Below are 24,313 nucleotides of genomic sequence, written 5' to 3'. Positions count from 1 at the left end.
TGTACTGGCAATAGTATTTATATTTTGTTCTGAAAGTGCTTGTTATACCAAACAATTTTAAAGTAAAAAAAAAAAAAAAAAAATCTAAACTTTGGGCAGTGAAATGTTATTATGTGAACTGGGAATGAAACAACTTTTTCTACTGTTGTCCCTTTTAAGCTCTACAAAAGGCATGCTTTACCACACAAGCCTGTTAATGAAGAAGGGAAACATTATGCTGACTACCTCTGACATCTCCAGTACTTGGGAAAGACCTTGGTCACACATGGCTCACATTAAGTCAATTTTCATGTCTCCAGCATCTAATTCCAAAGTACAAAACTTCTGAAACCAAATAACTATTGTTCTAAGACCTCAAGTTAGGGACCTGTTTGCCTCATAAATTCTAGTTTCCCCAGTAATCACTATTTACAGCTAGTGCCCAGACCACCAAAGCACAAGACCACCATGACCTTGAACAGATCAATTAAAATAAGAAGAAAATTGTATAAAATGTGTTCCACATGATAATTCCTAGAAAAATAACAACCTAAACAGACGAGAACCACAAAAGTTGTCCAGCTTCCTAAGTTGACCTGGGAGACTTCCTGAAATCACTATTTACTTATAAAATGAAGATCAAGACATGAAACTAGCAATCAACAAGTATGTGAAAGTCCTACACCACCATGAAATCTCCATCACGAAGTTCTGACCTAGGTCTTGCCAACTTTACACATCATATGGTTTTGTCCTTGCAGCATTCTCAGCTGTAGATGCATTTTTCTCAGAGAATATAGAGTTTACTTTGAAGGCTACATAAAGTAACATAAAATTACAAAACCTATCTTTATAAATCACTGAACAGCCAAAGACTTTGACAATAACAAAAATACATGGTTTTCTGGCTCCTAATAATTTACTTCTAATTTGAAGCAACAGTCTTTAATGCTACACAGCCTCATCTCAAACTATGGGTCTAAGGAGGCGGAGGCACCTCCAAGTATGATCCATCAGCACAATAACTGCCACAGGCACAGGCATAGGACCCATCCAAGGCAATGAACAACACAGAGACCCAAAGAGGCTTCAAAATACTTGTTACAGGGAGATGTTCTTTTGCTGGCTTCACAATTATGAGTACTCAAAGCCAGACTTGTTGCTTGCTACTACAGAGGGAATTCCTAAAAACATCTGACACAGAAGAACTAGTCATGTGGAGAGACAAATCATGTTCTGAGCATTTTCCGACATTTTCCAAACACCTACACCAGTTGCACCTGAGCCTGGCACTTTGGATCAGCTGATTAGTTCTTTCAACACAAGCCAGTTTGAAGTATGTTTTACAAAACTTAAAAAGTTTTACTTTGACCTCTTCCATGAATTTTCCACATGCTTAGAGAATATCACCCTTGCAGCGCTTGTCCTGATTATGAAAGAAAACAATTACTGAAATTTTAGAATTCCATTATATCTTTATTAAAAACAGATACCTCCTACTTTTCTATTAAATCTCCATCTACCCAAAGCACCATTTTCAATGAAACTCACTATGATTATCTCAGCACCAATACCAGTAAACAATTGGTTTTTTCAGTAGCAATGTTTTCTTCCCAAACAATGCAGTAGCACTCTTCCACAACAGAAACACAATGTTGGCAACAGCAAATTTATAACAACTAGTAAAAGTTTGCTATAATGAAGGGTTGCAGTAAAGGTTAAGAGCACTGGTTGCTCTTCCACAGAACATAGATTTGATTTCTAGCACCTACATAGCAGATCATAACCTTCCACTCCAGTTCCAGGGGACCTGATATCTTCTTCTGGCCTCTGAAAGCACCAGGCACACACACGGTTAACAGATATATGTGCAGGCAAAGCACTCATACACATAAATAAAATGTTAAATGAGTACATGTTGGTTTCCTGTATACCCTGATTTACCACGTGTACAATGGAGTGTTCAGACAGCAGGGTTATACCTAATCCTTTGGGGGTGATGCCACTTCGGTCCTGCGGATTCACTGCCCAGTAGTAGTACTTCAGTGTGTGCATGATGAGCAGCACTGTGCCAACTCTCCGGATAGTATTATATATGTTGACTGTACCAATGAATTCAGTGGACAGGTAAGTATATAGCATCAACTGAACCTATACAATTAAAATGAAGAAACAGTCAGAAAAGCTCTATCCCACCGGCTGTTATATTTGGACTACATTTAGTTCAAAAAGATGCTGAGCTTGATGACATCATTATCAGACATCAAAATACACAAGCACACACACACAGAGTCCTTATACAGTAAATACCCCAAATTGTCAATTTTTGCCATATTATCACACATAAAAAAAATATTTTATCCCCATTTAACAGCAATCGATATTTCATAACATATGTATGCTTTAAGAAATTGTTTGGTTTTTGTGTGTTTTTCTGGATCAGTGGGTTTTCTCGTTTGTTTGTACCAGGGAATCACTATGTAGCCCTGGCTGGATTGGAACTCAATAGCAGTCCAGGCTGGCCTCAGACTCATAATATTCACCTGCCTCTGTTGTTTGGGTTCTGGAATTTAAGAATTAATGGTATATGTCACCAGGTCTGGCCTCATATTGTTTTGTACATATAGATGCTTTCTGTTATCTCTCCTTACTTCTATTACTACCATAGGTTAGCAACTGAACATTTATATTACCTTCCTCCACGCTAGGCATTTGTATTTTCAACCCTGTGCTAAGACTCGATGTTGCTTGGGAATTTCTCTAAACATCAAGTTTTAGGTACCTATCTCTTAAATGCCCTATAAATAACCAACTTTAAGATTTAATTAGTAATCTGATTAAAGTATAATGTACTAAAAAACAAATGATGCTGAACCAGCTAAAACTGGATAGAAAACAACTGCAGCTTAGAAAAATCAAAAATATGCTGAGGCTATAGCTAACTTGCTGTGTGATAACATTTCTGATGTATTTACTGCTGTTAAAATGAGTAGCCACAACCTATCTGTCACTAAAGCAATACAATACTTCCTATAACATACTTCAAATTCTTAAGCACTTTATTTCAGGTCAGAAATATTTACATGTACCTATATGCATAGCACTGTTATTATGGATTATAATGACATATATGCCATCCTTCTTGCTAAAATACTGCTAAGGAGATAAAAATTACAGACACACACACACACACACACACACACACACACACACACACACACACACACAAAATCAAGCCATAAGCAGACACGGAGACTTAGAAGGTCATGGCAGGGCTTGGGACAGCTCAGGAGTAGAGCACTTGCACAGCATGCGCAAAAGAACTGAGTTCAATCACCAGCACCTTAAGGACAAAACAACAAAAAGTCATGAAGCAAAACATAATGATGTGGCACAGGCTGTTAAACATGGTGACTTCAGAGCCAGAGAAGCTATGATGAGATAAAGGGAATATGGAAGGAAGCCTCATTAATCAAAAAGCATGAAGAAAGGCTTTTAAGACAAGTAGTAGAGCAGGCAGACAGAAGGAAAAGAAATTTCAAACAAGAAAATGGTAGCTGAAAAAATGGCATCACAGATCCAGAGCAATCATTTTCCAAACCTACCCAAGCATTAAAAAGATCTGGAAAACATTCTTTTTTAAAGTTATGAAGCTTTAGTAATACCCCATAATAATGACATCAAAATCTGCAGGACTCTACTTTACATTTTTGTTTTTAAATCTTTCCTCAACTGATTTTTGCCAGTAGTCACAACTGGTAACCACTGCTTTAGTAAATCCTTCTGGTACCTGCCAATCTACTAAGGACATCTGAATTTATAAATTACAAAACCTAGAGTTGGCAGAAAGGCTTAAAGTAAGCTATAAGATCACTTCACTCTGAAAATAATGGAAAACTAAAGTCTGAAAGACTAAGAAAGGATCTGATGAGATGGCATGTTAGGAACATACAGGAAGCCTGCAGTGATGCACACCCATAACCCCAGAACTTGGGAGAAAAGGGCAAGAGGATCATGAGTTAAACCAGCAGGCTACAAAGTGAGGTCCAGGCCAGCCAGGACATACAGAGCTAGACCCTGTCTCAAAAACAACAACAAAACACACAATATATCTTAAATACAATAATAAATTAGATAAACAAAAAAAAGTTTTTAAAATCAAATAATATGAAGAATGGTATCAGCTATGTGTAATGTCACATGCCTTTAATCCCAGCACTAGGGAGGCAGAGGCAGGTGAATTTCTATGACTTTGAAGCCAGCCTGGACAAATTCCAGGTCAGGGCTACACAGACAAATCTTGTCTCAAAACACCCCCTACCCACCAAAATAATGATATCATGGCAAGGAAAAATGTATAGGATTTAATATCAATATACAAATATAAATGAAAGACATCTATGCTAATTAGGAACAAAACCTTTCTTACTTCATCCCTCATCATACAATTGAATGACAACTATGCAGCAACTATCTTTCTCATTCTGTCTAAAATCCATGAGTACAAAAATCAGGCCTGTCTTGCTCATCATTCTTTCCATACTGCCCAGAATAAAGTCATCATTCCACAAATATTTTTGAATAAACAAAAGACCACTGCAGACAAGAAAATTGGTAGTTTCTTCAAAGTCATTTTAAGATCACCTCTGAGCAACTCTAAGGTAAAATGAAACTATAAGAAGTTCCTGGTTCCCTTTCCAAAAGCAAAGGTTAATCCATACATCTACAACTCCTCCTTCAGGAAATAAAGGAGGATTTACTATGACTCTAATGAAGCTCACAATGCTCCTGATAAGCCTAGTTTTGCATGCACTATACTGTGTTCTTTAAAACAGTTTTCTCGAACCCTGCAAGCTACATGACCTGCCAGTCAAACTATAATTGTGTTTATGATAAACTAAGAGCAAATAAAATTCCTTATGAATATACCAAGCAGACAACCAACAGAAAACATTAATGTGATATCGAGTCAATTGTAAATTTTAAACGGTAATTAAGGAAATGTATTAAAAAGTATAAAGAAAGAATATGTGATAATATTAGGAACATGAAGAAGTCATGTGATTAATTTTAAAGTAAAAGTCATTCCTCTACAACTACATATGTAATAGGACACTTTCTGACAACTTCAAAAGAGACACAAAGCCTTACAAATATGCCGGCTAGTAAGACCAAAAAAAAAAAAAAAAAACAAAAAAAACCAAGAGTCTAGTAAAAGATTTTTAAAGTAACTTGAAACAATCTTTGAAAAGAAATAAGACTGAGGGTCATGAAAGAGAAAGAGGTCAAATTTAACCTGGAGATAAAAAGCTACAACCTCCAGCTGCCTCCTCTGATTATTTCCAAATGGCAATCAGAGTCGGCAGCTGTGTTTCTCTTTACCACTGAAAAGACCAGCTGAAAATAAGGTATTATGACCCTAGAAACAAAGTCTGCAGACATTTTTTCCTGACAATTAGAGTAAGTATGTGCCATGATAGACACAGCAAGTGGGCAATGGGGGAAGGGGATTGGGAACATGGGGTTAAAATAATACCATTTCTAACAAAAAAAATGTAAGTAAGATGAACATAGTTATACAACTTGATAAACTTTCTTATTTCAAGTTATACTTAATATTAGCATTACTGAGTTTTTAGGATATCCAATAGTTCAGGGTTTGTTAAAGATTTTGTTCACAAATTGTGTGGTAACAAATTCATTTGTTCACATAAGAGTAACCAGTTTGTTGTCAAAGTACTACAGAATTATTTGAAAACCACATTAGAATTTTTCTGAAATTTAATATTCAAAATTAACATAAAATGAGGCCATTATATTAGCCTTCAAGAAAAGGTGGCATTTCAACTGTGGTAGTAAAATGAAACCCAAGAGTTAAACATACTGGCTAAAGTATGCAGAGAAGAGGCAGAAAACAGGAAAAGGGTAAGATGTGAGAAAATGGGGAGAGGGAAGGGAAGAGGGAGAGAAGGGAGGGGGAATGTGTACGTGTGTGTGTGTGTGTGTGTGTGTGTGTGTGTGCGTGTGTGCGTGCGTGCGTGCGTGCGTGCGTGCGTGCGTGCGTGCGTGTGTGTGTGTGTGTGTGTGTGTGTGCTGGAGCGTGCATGTGCATTTATAATAGAGCAGAGCTACAGAGATATAGATTCTAGGAAAGACAGACTGGAACTGCCCCAATTTATATTTTGCAAACAAAGCCACTCTCAAAAGCTTTACAGAAAAATAAAGCCATAGTTCATATTTTTATTACAAAAGAAAAATATATATTGACTGGCAAGTTTTCCTGAAAAGCAAAAAAGTATACTTGGTCAAAAAAGGTTATCCACCAAAAAGTTACTGTCAATATGACTGTGTAAAAGGAAAATAGAAAATTTTCACAGATGTCACTTTTCCCAAACACAAAAGATTTAACAAAGAAAGTAAACAGATTAATATACATCACCTTGGCTGGAGTGTGAATCCATATGGCAGGGTTAAGAAGAATGTGATCACACAATTGTTTCAGTAGGGGCATCCCATTCTGCAGATTGCTCAAATACTTTGAAAATGCAAGGCAAAGTTCAAGTACTGCTCTGCTGACATGGGATTTGGAAGACTGTGGGGGGTGGGAGGAGAAAAGTAGTTTAAATGCTACTACTAATTCAAAGGAAGGTAAGTAAATTACAAGCTGTCAACACCAAAAAAGAAGTTGTCTAAATCTATGTTCAAAGTTAAAGATGGCATGAGGCTAGCTACCAGACTCCCTTCACAGACGACAGGAGGCAAGGTAAAACAAAATCTACAGTTTAACTTAAGTAATTTTCTATAGGCAAGGAAATATTCTTATTTCTTAACAGGATTTCTTAACCACTTAGAAAAACAAATATATGGTTCCCAAATTAATAATAAAAATAACAAAAATACTTTGGACTTTACCTTTTCAAGGCTATAACCTATTACCAAAAAGCCCTTACAAGCAAGCATCTGCTCCTGCATAGCAATTGAGTTCTTCAACAACTCCATGATAAAAGCCAGCAAGGTTGTACTAGAACAAGACAAAAAACAATGGTTTGAGGAAAAATATTCCATAAGAAAATATTAAGTCAACACATAGAGCCTTCTATTTATCTTAATCAAAATTTCTGTTTCAGGGCAAGAATGTAGCTCAATGGAAGAGTTCTTACCTGGCATGTGTGTGATTCTGGGCTCAATCACCAGAAACACATAAAGGCAAGTTCTACTAAAATCTCTTCAAGATTATTTAGAACAAAGTACAGACTGTAAGATTAAGATTCACTTAATATTTCATGTATTTTATCACAAACAGTAATTCTGAAATAGTATGACAAGCACGCATTGCTTAAAAAAAATGAACATTTGAAAACAAGTAATAGACATATATATAATGAAAGTATTAAGAGCTTAACAAACAGTCTTATAAAGAGATAAAAGGGAAACTGGAAAAGGAGGATCAAATCGGAAGGGAACAGGCATGCAAGGTAAAGGAAGGACAACTAACATTAAAGGCCATTTGAAAAACCAAATAGAAATCTACTACTGTAGAAGCTTCCTAAAATGTCTGTATACAAACATGAAAGGATTTTAAATAAAGTCATCATATAATGGGTATCTTTTGACACCAATAAAACTTCCAATTCCAGGAATGTATGTTATTGAATCAATAGCCAAAGGGGGTCCTGTCAAGGCTAATGGTTACCCTCCACAACCTGACAGTAATGACCTATTTCTTAAGACACCACTTACTTACATCACTAAACATGGATAAATAAAGCTGGTGCTCAATTAAAAGCTCACTACTACTAACTAGCATTCATGATCATCATCAATATCACCCAGCTACAAACCCTACAGCCTACAACAGCACTCTGCATATAAGACATATTGGCAAATAGTGACACAAATGTTATAAAAGTAATCAACCAATTTTTAAACTAAATTTAAAGCTAACTTCCTGAGATGGAACTCATACCTGACACTGCTAAAATGGCCAAGAACCTGAAACTTGATAGGTGTTGTTCCTAGGGGGAAACCTAATAGTAATTTGCTATAGGAACATAATAATAACATTACTCCTCATAGCATATTGCTATACCCAGAGATCAGTTCATCATTCAACACTCTCAAGAGAAGTCTCTAATACCTACAACTAGACATTGTTCAGAGACTAACAGGCTTTGGAGACTCAGCTCTAAGTGGGATGTCTTTATCAGACCCCTCCCCTCAAGGATCAGGGACATATATAGAAGAGTAGGCAAAAAGACTGTAAGAGACAGAGGTGGTAGATAACTCCAAGGAAACAGGACCTTCCAGACAAGAGGGATGGTAAATTTAAAACTCACACAGGCTATGACAACATGCAAAAGACATGTACAAATTCAAACAAGAAAAAAATCCTAGTGTGAAGAAAGGGAAATGGACACCAAGTCCCACTCTTAATTAAGAAGCTATTTGCAACTGATAGCTGCGGGAAAGGAAAAAATCCCCATTTCTCTAATGGTGTGTCACTGAGCATATCAACCACAAGTCAAAGCGGGCCCCATGCCCAGTATTCCATGTTTTTAGTGTGTGCTTTTTGTTTTGTTTTAGGTGTTTGTTTGTTTGTTTTGTTTTGTTTTTAGATACAACATTCTGCCTCCATGTATATCTGCAGGCCAGAAAAGGGCACAGATCTCATTATGGATGGTTATGAGCCACCATGTGGGTGCTGGGAATTGAACTCAGAACTTCTGGAACAGCAGCCAGTGCCTTTAACCTCTGAGCCATCTCTCTAACCTGGTATTTTTTTTTTTTTTTTTTTTTATCTTACTGGGGGTTTGTTTTGTTTTCACTGTCCTTTTTTATTTCTGTCTTGGGGGGGGGGTATGTTTTATTTTGTTTTGTTTTGTTTTGAGAAAGAAAAAGAGAAAGAGAAAGAGGAAGAGAAAGAGAGAACCATGAAGTTGGGTGAGTAAGGAGGTGGAAAGGAACTGGGATGGAGAAAGAATATGATCAAAATACATCCTAAGAAAAAATTTTAAATAAAAAAAGAAATGTTATTATCCTAAAATCCAAAACAGATACATTGTACAGTATGTGAAAATTTCCAAGAACAAATAAAAGCATTTTAAGAATAAAGAATGGATGTAACAAGATAATCGAGCATATTCAGTTTTTAGGAGTTAGAGGTCAAACAGAAGGAATGAAAAAGAACAAACAGAATATGGCTTAAACTATCAAAACAAGCAGGATTCCATACTGGACTAAGAACTTTTTCCTAGTCAGACGTGATGGTACATACTTTTAATCCCAGCACTTGAGAACCAAAGACAGAAGAATTTCTAGAGACTGAAGGCCAGCCTGATCTACAGAGTGAGTCCTTAGCTCCAAAACCAAAGGAAAGAATAGTTTGTTTCTTCTTCCAATAGGAAATCATGAACCTTCAGTCTTGAATTTTAAAAGTGAACAGGGGATACACCATTCTCCACCTCCCATACTACTTAGAGATGCCCAAAAAGGAAAGAAAAACATAGGATTAACTGTCACCACCCCTTCAATGGCTCCTCATAGAGATCACAAAAGACCCTCATACTCCACAACAGAGCTGCAGCTACTACACAAGTGAGGATACTGAAAAGATGGGGGAAAGAAAAGAAAGGAAGACCAATTCCTGTCAAAGAAGGCCACAAAAATTTAGCAAGCTTAATGCTTATTGCTATGCCAAGAGTAATGAAATATTTTAAAGTACAGTTAACAAACCAGGTGCAATAAAGCAGAGCTATAATCCCAACTACTTAGCAATACAAGGCAGGAAGTTCTTAATGTTGAGGCCAGCCTGGGTAACATAGCAAGCCCCCATCACATAAATAAGTGATTTGACTTAATGGAGTTACCAAATGCTAGATCTGATTCCTATTCAGAAAAAAACTAAAAGTAATTTTTGTTTCCTAAATCTAATCTGAAAAAAATTACACAAATACATGGGTCATAGATATCAAGTCACATACAGGAGAATTTCAGAAAAGAATGAAAAGCTCATTTAAATTTCTCAATAAATGAAATACAATCATTGTACTATATATAATTTCACTGGAATATGCAGCCCCAAGAAATTCATTCATTCAGACAGCTCTCATGTTTTATAACTTATCACAAAATCCACATGCCTCTGCATTTGTTAAGGACACAATGCTATAGCACAGGATATAAAATATGCCAATATACAACCTAATCTTTAAAAAAAAGACAAAAATCACTTTGCCTACCATTAAAATTTTCAATTATACAAATGAATGATTAACAAACTAAAATATTAAAACCTTTATTCCCATAATAAATCCCTGCCAAATAAAAACTTTATATAGTTTTAAAATTAGATTAGACAAGTGTATGTGTGTTTTGGTCTTGTCTTGATTTTTTTTTTTTTTTTTGAGACAGGGTCTCTCCACTCTCCACATAGCCCTTGCTGTCCCAGAACTCACAGTGATTTTCCTTTTCCTTGCCTCTGCCTTGCAAGGGCTAGCATTAGAGGTTTTGTAACAATGCCCAGCCAAGATATATACATTTTTAATACATCCACTATCACCATGTTAACTTTATTCCGTAACACTTACTATGTTTTTAGGGTTTCCAAATTTTTCTACTAAAAAAACAAAATTACATTAATAATAATAAAATTAGTAGAGATTTATAGTATTGTTTATACATAAATTTCTCTAAAATAATGTTACAGTATAACAAAATGAATGGCAAAAAAAAAATACTATTCAGTTCAATAATCATGAAAAGTGTATTTCACATAAAATTAAAATAAAAGGCCACCAGGCAAGTAATGCTCACCATAATTCTGGCTCTCAGAGAATGAAAACAGAAAGATGGAGAGCTTGAGATCATGGTGGACTACATGGTGAATCCTAGGCCACTGGGGTAGGGGTTACATAGCAAAACACTCTCTCAAAAGTAGCAATCAAAGAAAGAAATAAAAACACTCACCAGATGGTCAAATCAACCTCATCAGACAAATATTGCCTATAATCCAGTTGTGCAAAAAGTGGAAACAAAACTTGTACTCCTCCAATTGAATGCATGGCACTTTGGATGGAATGTGTTAAAACTGCCTTTACATCCTGGAGAAACAGAAAACACAGTAAAGGTTTCAATGATTTCTTTTCTAAAGCAATTAAAAGTAAAATACAACAGGAAATTCAAGAACACCACATGTTTAATAAAAACTAACAAACACACCTCAATTATTCATTGATATTTCAACCTGATAAATTATTAAAACATAGTACCTGGAGCATGAGTGCATGGGGTGAATGAACGAAAATCGAAGGATTGTCCTTAGGAGATGACTCGAGGCACAGCTGGGCATCTGTGGCCCGTGGATTGTATGTGAAAGCAATAGCACTCGAGAGTTTGCCATCATACAATAAAAGTTTATGATGCTCAGCAAGGAAAAGGTCACTTTCTGCTTTAAATTTAAATGTACCCTGTTAATTATAAAACCAAACAAACAAGCAGTTAAGGTAACATACACACCATATAAGAAACTCTAAATACAAATGACCAAATATAAAATCTAATAATACTAAATAAAATGACTGACCCTTCCACAGAAACTGAGTCATTACCTCTATGATTTATCCTCTTGATCACACTTTTGTTGAATCACATTAAATTTAACTTATATTTATTTTCATTTACCTCAGAATATTTTCCAATTACCTTTATGTCATCTGCTTTAACTCACTGACTGTTTAAGGGTATGTTGTTTAATTTCCACATGACTATAGATTTTCCAAATTTCCTAGTCTCATTCTATCAAAGTCATAAAAATATATTCAATGACTTCAATCTCCTGAAATTTACCAACATGTTCTGTGGCCAACCAGGTAGTCTGATTTGAAGACTATTCCATGCACTCTCAAGAAGAATATGTATTATAGTGGTGTTTACAGAGTGCTCTGTATGTGGAGCTCACTTGGTCTATGTACCACATCCTCTTTCCTTGTTGATCTCAATTTTGTTTACCTACAATGCCATCTGCATGTCTCTTCAATGGTGTCAAACATTATTTTATACAGTCATACACCAAATAACAATGCCTTCAACAGTAAAAGACTGTATACATAGAGTTGAAGAGATGGCTCAGTGGTTGAAAGCATTGACTATTCTTCCAACCTGAAGGTTCAGTACCCAGAGCCTATATAGCAGCTCATAACTGCATGTTAACTTCCAGTTCCAAGAGATCCAACACTCTCACACAGACATACATGCAAAGAAAACACCAATCAAGGCACATAAAATAAAAATAAATGAATCATCTTTTAAAAAGACAGAAAGATTAAATGCACAACAATAGTTCATAGGATCACAGAGCCCAGTGACATAAAAGCTGTCTTACTTTATCTAAGCATACACTATGAGTTCTAAAATTAGTTGTACAAACACTATGGACATAACTAAAATTGGTGTATTTAGACACAGTCAAAATTTTTAGCCAGGTAACGGTGGCATATGCCTTTACTCCCAACACTCAGGAGGCAGAGGCAGGTAGATCTCTATTAGTTCGAACCAGCCTGATCTACAGGGTGAGTTCTAGGACAGCCAGGGCCACACAGAAACTCTATTCTGGAAAAAGAAAATTAATTAATGAAGGGCAATGTAGCCTTTAATCACAGCACTCAGGAAGAAGTAGTTGAATCTCTGTGATTTTGAGGCCTGCCTAAGCTATACAGTGAGTTCCAGGTCCCAGGACAGCCAGAGCAACAAAGCAAGACCCTGTCTCAAAAAACAATCAAAAGAAAACAAAAAAAATTAATAAAATACTCATAAAAAGTCATGTGGTAGTGAGCCAGAGGCAAGTGTATCTCTGTTAGTTCAAAACCAGCCTGGTCTACACAGAAAGTTCCAGGATAACCAGGTCTATAGAGACACCCCACCTCAAAAAAAAAAAAAAAAAAAAAAAAAAGACCAGATCCCTAAACCTGGAGGCAGCCTCCCAACACTCCAAACCATCTCGCACCGAATCTGCCACCATTGGAGCCTTGGGCCTGCCCCCACTGGGACAGGAAGAGTGACTAAATAAGCCATAGGCCCCACCTACACCAGTTGAAGGAAGACAGACCCACTGAATCTCAGGCCTCACCTGCATCCACTGGAGGAAAAGACTGGTAGAAGACAGTATAACAACACAATTAGCAACATAAAGAGTAATATGACTAGGGATTCTACACCAGCAAGACCTGAATATTCCAACGCAGATGAAGCAATAGAAATGACCTTAAAAATAACTTTATAAAGATGATGGAGGCCCTTAAGGAGGAAATGAGAAACTCCCTTAAAGAAATGGAGGAAAATACAAACAAAAAGTGCAAGAAACCAACAAATCCCTTAAAGAAAGCAAGGAAAGCCAAGAAACAACAATCAAGCAGGTGAAGGAAACAATTCAAACACAAACTGAGAGTGCTAGAAATGGAAACTCTGCATAAATAAACAGGAACTGGAGATGCATGTATAACCAACAGAATATAAGAGATACAATGGGAGATGTCATTCTGTAAATATGTTTCTCATACTGGTTAATGAATAAAACACTGTTGGCCAATGGGAAAGCAAGATAGGTGGAACTCGGAGAAACGGAGGAAAGAGGAAGTAGTAAGGAGGAGTCAAGATGGAGAGACTGGGGAGATGAGACGCTGGTCCCATACCCCGGTAAGATGAGACCACGTGGAAATACATAGATCAACAGAAATGGGCTAATACTTAAGACAGAGCTAACCGATAAGAAACTAGTACCTGGCCAACAGCATTATATCAAATACAGAGTCTCGGTGTGATATTTGGGGCTGGTGCGGCAGCGGGACAAGATCAGCGGCAGGAGGAAAAAACTTACTCCTTACAGAGATGGAAGAGAAAAATCTCAGGTGATGAAGATGTATTAGAGGACATAGATTTGTCGAACAAGAAAAATGTTAAATCCAACAAAATCTTAACACAAAATATCCAGGAAATCTGGGACACCATGAAAAAAAATCACACCTAAGAATAATATATATAGAAGAAACTGAAGAAGCCCAGCTCAAAGGTGCAGAAAACATATTCACCAAATCATAGAAGAAAACTTTCCCAACCTAATAAAGAACATGCCTAAGAAAGAACAAGAAGCTTACAGAATACCAAACAGACTGAACAAAAAGAAAAAAAAGAAAAAGAAAAAAGAAAAAATTTCCCTTACTAGGTAATAATCAAAACACAAAACATACATTAAAAAAAGAAAGAATATTAAGAGCTGCAAAAGAAAAAAGCTAAGTAACATATAAAGACAGACCTATCAGAATTATAGCTGACTTCTCAATGGAAACTCTGAAAGCCAGAAGTTCTAGAAACACTAAGAGATCACAGATACCAGCTCAGACTACTATAACCAGCAAAGCTCTCAATCACTATAGAGGGACAAAACAAGATATTCCATGACAAAACCAAATTTAAACAATATACATCCACAAATACAGTCCTACAGAAAGTACTAGAAGGAAAACTCCAACTCAAAGAAGCAAGCTACAGCCACGAAAACATAGAAATAGATAATCCCACATTACCAAAACCCAAAAACTGGGAAACACACACACAATAAATACCCACAATGCCACCACAAACAACAATTTGAAAAATAACAGGAATCAATGATCAATGGTCAATATCTCTTAATATCAATAATCTCAACTCACCTATAAAAACACACGGGCTAACAAATGGATATGACTCCATGCTTCTGCTGCATACAAAAAACATACCTCAACTTCAAAAGCAGACATTACCTCAGAGAAGTGTTGGGAAAAGATTTTCCAATCAAATGGACCTAAGAAACAAACTGGTGTAGCTATCCTAATATCTAACAAATTAGACTTCAAACTAAAATTAATCAAAAGGGAGAAGAAGGTCATTTTATCAGATCACCACGGTATAAAGTTAGAATTCAACAACAACACAAACTGCAGAAAACCTACAAACTCATGGAAATTGAAGAATGTGCAAATGCACCACTCCTGGGTCAAGGAAGAAATGAAGAAAGAAATTAAAGACTTCCTAGAACTCAATGAAAATGAATACACAACATACCCAAACTTATGGAACACTCTAAAAGCAGTGCTAAGAGGAAAGTGCATAGCACTAACTGCCTACATTAGGAAACTGAAAAACTCCCACTCTAGTGACTTAACAGCACACCTTAAAGCTCTAGGAAAAAAAAAAAAAAAAAGGGGCAAACTTACCAAGGAGGAGTAAATGCCAGCAAATAATAAAATTGAGGGATGAAATCAATAAAATGGAAACAAAGAAAACAATACAAAGAACCAATGAAACAAACAGTTGGTTTTTTGAGAAAATCAACAAGATAAACAAATATGTATCCAAACTAATCAAAGGCAGATAGAGACTATCCAAATTATCAAAAACAGAAATGAAGGGGGAGGAAATCCAGAGAATCATCAGGTCAGACTTCAAAACCCTGTACTCCACAAAACTGGGAAATTTAAAGGAACAATTTTCTGGATAGGTATCACATACCTATAAATCAAGAACAGATAAACAATTTAAATAGACCTATAGCTCCTAATGAAAAAGAAGCAGTCATCAAAAGTCTCCCAACCAAAAAAGACCTAGGGCCAAATGATTTCAGCGCAGAATTCTACCAAAATTGAAAGAGCAGCTAATACCAATACTCCTCAAATTGTTCCACACAACAGAAACAGAAGGGTCATTGCCAAACTTTTTTTTACGAGGCTACAAGCTACAATTTCCACACACAATTAAGACAGAGAATTACAGATCAATCTGGCTCATGAACATTGATGCAAAATACTCAATAAAATACTGGCAAATCAAATTCAGGAACACATCAGAAAGATCATCCACCATGATCAAATAGCTTCATCCCATAAATACAGGGGTAGCTCAACATATGAAAATCTGTCAATGTAATCCACCATATAAGCAAACTAAAAAAAAAAAAAAATAATAATAACATCATCTCATTAGATGTTGAAAAAGCCTTCAACAAAACTGAATACCCCTTAATGACAAAAGTCTTGGAGAAATCAGGGATAAAAGAAACATACCTAAACATAATAAAGACAATATACAGTGAGTCAACAGCCAAATAGAAACTAAATGGAGAAAAGCTCAATGTGATTCCTCTAAAATCAGGAACAAGACAAGGCTATCCACTCTTGTCAGTATCTATTCAATATTGTATGTGAAGTTCTAGCAAGAGCAATAAGACAACAAAAGGAGATCAAGGAGATACAAATTGGAAAGAAGTCAAACTTATACTTTTGCAGATGATATGATAGTTTACTTAAGTGACCCCAAAAATTCTATCAGGGAACTCCTACAGCTGATAAACACCTTCAATAAAGTGGCAGGATAAAAGATTAACTCAAAAAAATCAGTAGCCATCCTAAATAAAGATGATAAGCAGGCTGAGAAAGAAATCAGAGAACACTACCCTTCACAATAGTCACAAACAACATAAAATATTTTGGGGTAACCCTAACCAAACAAGTGAAAGACCTATGTGACAAGAACTTTGAGTCATTAAAAAAAGAAATTAAAGACAATATTAGAAAATGGAAAGATCTCCCATACTCTTGGACAGGCAGGATAAACATAGTAAAAATGGCAATCTTACCAAAAGCAATCTGCAGATTCAATATAATCCCCATTAAAATCCCAGCACAATTCTTAACTGACCTTGAAAGAATAATGCTCAACTTCATACAGGAAAAGAAAAAACCAAGGATAGCCAAAATAATCCTGTACAATAAACTTCCAGAGCAATCCCTGACTTCAAGCTCTGCTCTAGAGCTACAGTAATGATAACAGCTTGGTATTGGCACAAAAACAGATGAGTGAACCAATGGCATCGAATTGAAGACCCTGATACTAATCCACACATCTATGAACACCTGATTTTTGACAAAGAAGCTAAAATAATACAATGGAAAAAAGAAAGCATCTTCAACAAATGGTGCTAGCGTAACTGGATGAGTGTAGAAGATTGTAGATAGATCCATTTCTATTGCCATGCACAAAACTTATGTCCAAATGAATTAAAGACCTCAACATAAATCCAGCTACATTGAACCACTTTGAAGAGAAAGTGGGAGGTACTCTTAAATGAACTAGCAGAGGAGACCATTTCCTGAACATAACACCAGTGGCACAGAGTTCGATAATAAATAGGACCTCCTGAAACTGAGGCAAAGGACACAGTCAACAGGACAAAATGGCAGCCCATAGAATGGAAAAAAATCTTCACCAACCCCATAGAGGGCTGAACTCCAAAATATACAAAGAACTCAAAACACCAAATAATCCAATTTAAAAATGTGGTACAGATCTAAATAGAGGAATCTCAAATGGCTGAAAGGCACTTAAGAAATTGCTTAACAACCTTAGCCATCAGGGGAATGCAAATTAAAACAATTCTGAGATACCATCTTACACCTGTCAGAATGGCTAAATTCAAAAACACCAACAACAGTTAATGATGGAGAAGATGTGGAGAAAAGTGAACAAGTCTCCATTGTTGGTGGGAAAGAAAACTTGTACAGCCACTTTGGAAATCAGTATGGCAGTTTCTCAAAAAATTGGGAATCAGTCAACTTCAAGATCCAGCAATTCCATTCTTAGGCATATAACCAAAGGAAGCACATTCATACCACAAGTACATCTGTTCAACTATGTTCATAGGAGCATTACTTGTTATAGCCAGAACGTGGAAGCAACCTAGATGTCCCTCAACCGAAGAATGGATACAAAAAATGTAGTATATTTACACAATGGAGTACTACTCAGCAGAAAAAAAAAACAATGACATCTTGAAATTCACAGGCAGATGGATAGAAATAGAAGAAACCATCCTGAGGTAACTCAGACACAGAAAAAAAAATGGAATGTACTCTTTCATAAGTAGATAAGTAGATATTAGACACAGAGCAAAGGATAACCAGTCTACTATCCACACTGCCAGAGAAGCTAGGAAACAAAGAGGACCCTAAGAGAAGGGGAAAAGGACAAGATCTCCTGAGTAAATTGGGAGTATGAGGGGTGAGGGAGAGAGGGAAGGAGGAGAAAGAGGAGAGGAGAAAGGGAAGGGGAGGGAAACATGAGGGATCAGGAATCTCAAGTTTGGGGAAGGACAGAGAGGGAAAGCAAGGAAAGAGATAACTTGATAGAGGGAGACATTATGGGGTTAGCAAGAAACCAGGCACTAGGGAAATTCCCAAGAATCCACAAGGATGACCCCAGCTAAGAATTTAAGAAATACTGGAGAGGCTACCTTAAATGCCCTTCCCTGATGAGATTGATGACTACCTTAAATGCCATCCTAGAGCCTTCATCCAGTAGCTGATGGAAGCAGAGGCAGAGATTCACAGCTAAACACTGAGCCAAACTCCTGGAGTCTGGTTATAGAGAGAGAAGAGTGTTGGGGAAACGCACAGAAACAGCTAACCTGAGCAAGTAGGAGCTGGAGAACAGCATAGGACCAAACTAGGGCCCCTGAACGTGGGTGTCAGTTGGGGGGCTTGGGCAGTCTATGGGGCCTCTGGCAGTGGAACCAGTATTTATTCCTAGTGCATGAACTGGCTTTTTGGAGCACATTCCCTATGGAGGGTTACCTTCCTCAGCCTAGATACAGGGGAAGGCCTCAAATTACCCCAAATAATGTGACAGAGTTTGATGATTCCCCATGGGAGGCCTCACTGTCTCTGAGGAGTGGATGGGAAGAGGGTGGGGAGAGTTGGGAGACAGGAAGGAGAGGGAAATGGGATTGGTATGTAAAATAACATTGTTTTTAATTTAAATTTTAAAAGTGGGAAGAAAAGACAGTATACATACAGAGAATGAAACACTAGTTGGCCATTAAAATTAATTAAATTCTGTCAGTTTGGCAATATAGATAGAACCGGAGGGCATATATTAAGTAAAATAACCCAAGACACAGGCAGATAAATGCTCCCTGATCCCCCTCACACTTGAAATCTAAGAATGACAATCTCTAACAAGTTGAAAGTTGAATAATGGTTACTGGACACTAAATTACACTTAGACAAAAGAAAGAAGTTGTGGTGCATGGCTGCACAGCAAAATAACTATAAATAAGGGCAATATATACTTCAAAAAAGCAAAGAAAAAGTGGGGGCATTTTATCATGAAGTAGAGTAAAAAGTTTGAGAATACAGATTTGCATATAACAATGTATATATGTATTCTAATAACTTGTGATATCCCAGGAATATACAAAAATTTTATGCCATCTTTAAGAAAAAGATGTGCCTTCATGCAAAGAATTTGAGCATGAAACAAAACTGAGACTTAAGCTAGCACTTTTCGGTTCTTCACACAGGCCATGTATGCTGCATTTCCCTCAAAACGTAAACCTCATTTTGACCCCTATGATTTCTCTGCCATACTCCCAGTGCCCCTGGAACATACAATAATTATTCCAAATGTTACTTCCCATGTATGAACCACCTTCAAATCAGGCTCAAGGAGCCCTCAACCATTAAGCAATGGACAGTAAGTTAAGTACCTTATACCCCAAGCCCAACTGATAAATGGCAAAAATCTGAGCTGCATTAAGAGCGTCACTGAAAAGGTAAACTGCAGTCATCTGACCACAGAACACCCGATTCGCATCTGCTGTTTCTGATGAGCCCAGGAAGCATTTGTCAAAGGTCTGTAAAAGAAAAGAGATTAAAAAAAACTCATAAGCTCTAGGAGTGATAGATGATGCATATATTGAATGAAACACTATTTGGCCATTAAAATGAAATAAATTCTGTCATTTTGACAATGTGGATGGAACTGGAGTATATATATTAAGTAAAAGAGCCAAGACACAGGCGAATAAATACACATATATATGTATGTGTCTTTCTAAAGTATATGTGAAGAGAATAAAACAATTCTTTTAGCATTTCATTCATTCACACCTGGAGTGGAGGTTGGGAATGGCATCTTGAAAATGGATGAACACAAGTTTTCTAAGTTATAATAAATACAACTTTTTAACAATGAGACAATAAAAAGAGAATCAGGCAAGTTGATATAATACTAAGTCAAAAAGTTAAACATCTAAATTGAAGAGAAAGCTTTGTCTAAAGCAGGAAAATAATGAGTTTGGTTTGGGATTTACTGAGTCACCCTTCTTGGTGCACCCTTTTTTATAGTAAAAAAAAATGAGTGTTCCTCATTTACAAAAGACTGCTGAGGGACTAAGGAAGCATATCCTGATTATCATCTGGGATACAATGTTTCATACCTAATTTCAAGTAGAAAGTGAGCAAGATCATATAGTCAGTAAGTGACAGAATTAAGTTTCAGAACTCTGTTTGATAACACCATGAGCTCTTAAGGCTAATATTATTGACATGAATATGTGTTTAAAAAAAATGTTACAAAAGGAGTGAATGGTGGATGAGTGGTATAGTTTGAAGCCATTTTCCTAGTGTTTTTTTATTCCTAAGCTTTCTATAAAAAGAATTTTAGAAAAGGGCAAACAATACAATTTCTATTTTCATTCTAACCTTTGAAAACCCAAAATACAGTAAAAACTAATAGTATCAATACCATCTATGAAGTATATATCATCTAACTTATTTATAAAAAAAAGTAAACATGTATCATCTAACTTATTTATAAAATAATCATCTTTATCTCTACCTAGAATTTTATGATAAAACCAAAATAATACCTTAGCTGACAAATCAACAAGTTCTACCAAAAAATTTACATACTAGCCAAATTATGACTATAAAAATATATTAAAATATATTATGGTATTCAAAATGTACACTCAGATTTTGGAATACCACTCTTGTTCATCCCTTTAAAACAATACTTTTTCATGGTACACTGATTAGCTTTTGTCAACTTGACACAGGCGAGACACACCTGCAAATACAGAACCTCAAATAAGAAAATATCCCCATCAGATTGGCCTGTAGGCCATTTTCTTAACTGATGACTTACATGGGAGGGCCCAGCGCACAATGGGGAATAACATATCTAGGCAGATGGTCTTGTGTGTATAAGAATGCAGACTGAGCAAGACATGAGCATCAAGCTAGTAAGCAGCACCCCTCCATTGTCTCTGCATCAGTACCTGCTCTAATTTCCTTAGGTGATGTACTGTGATAGAAAAGTGTACACCAAATAAAGCCTTTCACAACCCCCAGGCCACTGTTGGTCAGGTGCCTTATCACTAAATAGAAACAATAAGACACATGGCACATTTCTGAAACTACTTACATCACTGGTGTTGACAAACCATGTTATTTCTCCATAGGAAGCAAGCTCACCATTCACGTAGCATCGAAGCTCACTGTTCTTCCATCGGTTGTAAATGTGCACTATAGTTACCATGTACCACTGAGTGAGCAAAAATAATGATTCTCTGAGTAATACAACTTCACTGATAACAACTAAAAATTGGAAGATTTTAATTAAACTTAAAAACAATTTTAGTAGTTTTATCCATCCAATATTCAACTTCTTGGACAGTATTTATTCTAGGAAAATCTCAGCATATTGGTCTTAATCACTACATAGTATACAATAGCATAAAAATTTTCAAACATACCACCAAAAAAATTAATGTCTAGTATAAATATCTTCTTTAAAATTTGAATATTTTCCCATCTGTATCTGCTGCTTATCTTCTACACAGGTTATTGATGACTCTTTACTAACCTCTAACTTGTAAGGTATAGAAGAAGACAGTACTAAAGTATCAGTTTCTTTTCTCCTGGCATCTCTCATAAAACCAGTAACTAAATATTCAAAAAACAAATAATTAAATATTCAGTCATTTTATGACCCAAACAATAGACGTTAACAACTATTGAGTAACCAAAACACACTTTTTGAAAAAGTGTAAACAGCAAACATGGTTAAGACAGCACTATGCAGGCTGCATAGCTTCTTAAAGGAATCGACTCAGGAAGAGCACAGCACATACCTTTTGTGGCTTGAAATCAAACTTCACACAATGTTGAAAGCCTTTTCCTTTTGACTTTATTGAGGTTATAATCAAACAGCCTCCAACAAAATGAGCAGAATAGCCAAGACCTTTACTGGTTCTGAAACTACAAAGAGTAAGTTTTCATTTTGCATCTAAATAGTCTCATTTTCAAAATAAGGTATCAACATTAATCAAGTCTAGAAATACATACCAATACAAATATGGTTTATCCTTGTCAACATTAATATTATTTACAGGATCCATTCTAAGCCAGGTGTGAAATGTAAAACCATTCTGGTAAGGCCATCTGGCTATAGGAGGTAATGCAATAGCCTAAAGGAAAGAAATAAATACAGTTACTAACTTGCATGAGAAACTTTATTATATAACTCATGAAAATGAGACTTTACAATGCTATGTGTGTTTCTGCTGTCATATTAAAGTTATAAAAACGTCTCAAAGAAGACTTTATTTGGAAGAAAACATTTGCCCAAATAAAAAATAGTAAATATTAACTAATTAAATGAAGCATTCAGTGTAGACAGCTGAGAACAAACTCATTACTACTTCCTTTTTTTCTGCAGACATAGCCAGAAAGATTCTAGCTTAAAGAAATAGTGCTGAAATCAAACCATTGAAATCTGACAAAAAAAATTAATAGAGATAGATGTCTTGATAAATGATAGAGAAATAACTTAAAGGCTTAATGTATATTATTTTTATAAACCACAAATATAAAATTAAAAAGGATTATTTGATATATTTTTCAAAATGGTATTCATAAGTCATTTTATAAACTAGTTTTATACTTTTTTACTTTTTATACTTTTATAGTTTTGTACTTTTTAAACTTTTAAATGTAATATTAGCTGGGCATGGTGGCATATGCCTTTAATCCCAGCATTTAGAAGGCATGGGCAGGTAGATTTCTGGGAGATCAAGGCCACCTGGTCCACATAGTGAGTGGCAGACTAGTCAGGGCCACAGAGTGAGACCCTATTTCAAATAAACCAAACAAACAGTAATCTATACAGACATATATAATATTACATAACAAAGGGTTTATGAATGGCAACGAAGAGTTAAAAAGTTTTTAAAAGAAAAAGTTAGAAGACCCACTGCCAGATTCAAAACCTATGAAAAGACACAATAATGATCACTGGCATAAAGTCTTTATTGGGTTATACAATCCCTTCGCAATTGTAGCACCCAAAACACACAAAAGTGTTAAAAAAAAAAAAAAAAAATACAAGGGGCTGGAGAGACGGTTCAGTGGTTAAGAGAACTAGATGCTCTTCCAGAGGACCTGAATTCAATTCCAGAGGACCTGAGTTCACAACTGTCTACAACTCCAGTTCCAAGGAATCTGACATCCTCACACAGACAAACAGGCAGGCAAACACTAGTGCACATAAAATAGGAATAAATAAATAATTTTAAATTTTTTTAAAAAACATAAATTGAACTTCAATAAAAAGTAAGACTAAGCTTGAAAGGATACCTTTCAAAACATTAGAAGACGTAATATCAGAATGGGAGGAGATATTTGCCAAACTGAGTATCTGATAAGAGTCTTATCCAAAACATACAAGGAATTCTTAATACTCAGTAATAAAAAAGGCAAATACAAGCCTGGTCACAGAGATGCACACTTTTTTTTTTTTTGAGATGCACATGCACACTTTTTAATTGCAGCACTGGTGAGGCAGAGTTGAGAAGATGTTTGCTAGCTGCTCTACATGACAAGTTCCAACCCAGCAAGAGCTACATGGGGAAACCCTGTCTCAAAAAATATAAAAAGTAGATACACTAATGGCCAATAAAGACATGGAAAGATGCCCAATATTGCTAGTCATCAGGAAGTTATAAATCAAAATCACAGTGACAGGGATGGAGGTGGAGCAGCACTCAACTAGAATATACAAAGTCCTCAGCTGGTTCCCCAACATTGGAAAGAAAAAAGAATCCCCTAGTATAACATTAATTAGGACCAACAAGGAAAGAAACTGTAATGTTCTAACACTGCTAATGAGACTGTGAAACCCTGAAGGAATTCTAAGTGTTAATCAGAGATTCTAAAACCCAAAAAATTCCATCTCTAGGTTTATATCCGTATAAATAAAAGCTTGCGCCCATATAATAACCTTTACACAGAGGCCCTGAGTAGCATTAGTCTTCAAAGTCCAAAAGTTACAAAATCCAAATATTCATTAAGTTACTGGTTCTCAACTTTCAAAATGATGTAACCCTTTAATACAGTTCTTCATGTTGTGGTAAACCCCAACCATAAGATTATTTTAATTGCTACTTAATAACTGTAATTTTGTT

At 35.9% G+C, this 24,313-nt stretch overlaps 2 protein-coding genes across 10 annotated transcripts in view; one reads left to right on the top strand and one right to left on the bottom strand.

Annotated features, from left to right (window-relative positions):
- Kirrel1 (kirre like nephrin family adhesion molecule 1) overlaps positions 1-24,313 on the top strand; it is a 1,148,154-nt gene that overhangs the window by 819,026 nt on the left and 304,815 nt on the right. The gene's annotated exons all lie outside the window — the stretch shown is intronic.
- The window catches only part of Lrba (LPS responsive beige-like anchor protein), a 552,647-nt gene that overhangs the window by 458,813 nt on the left and 69,521 nt on the right, over positions 1-24,313 (bottom strand). For all 6 annotated transcript variants that reach the window (XM_051199359.1, XM_051199362.1, XM_051199361.1 and 3 more), the window contains 9 exons: positions 22,197-22,318; positions 21,983-22,109; positions 21,274-21,393; positions 19,553-19,699; positions 11,247-11,444; positions 10,945-11,078; positions 6,892-7,000; positions 6,419-6,571; positions 1,962-2,130 (listed from right to left, as the gene is read on the bottom strand). In XM_051199359.1, coding sequence (XP_051055316.1) covers positions 1,962-2,130; positions 6,419-6,571; positions 6,892-7,000; positions 10,945-11,078; positions 11,247-11,444; positions 19,553-19,699; positions 21,274-21,393; positions 21,983-22,109; positions 22,197-22,318 — 1,279 coding nt within the window. The remainder of the gene's footprint in view (positions 1-1,961; positions 2,131-6,418; positions 6,572-6,891; positions 7,001-10,944; positions 11,079-11,246; positions 11,445-19,552; positions 19,700-21,273; positions 21,394-21,982; positions 22,110-22,196; positions 22,319-24,313) is intronic.

The sequence above is a fragment of the Phodopus roborovskii genome, unplaced genomic scaffold, assembly GCF_943737965.1.
Source record: "Phodopus roborovskii unplaced genomic scaffold, PHOROB, whole genome shotgun sequence".
Lineage (NCBI taxonomy): Eukaryota > Metazoa > Chordata > Mammalia > Rodentia > Cricetidae > Phodopus > Phodopus roborovskii.
Note: the sequence above shows the minus strand (reverse complement) of the source record. Positions and strands in the feature narration are given on the sequence as shown.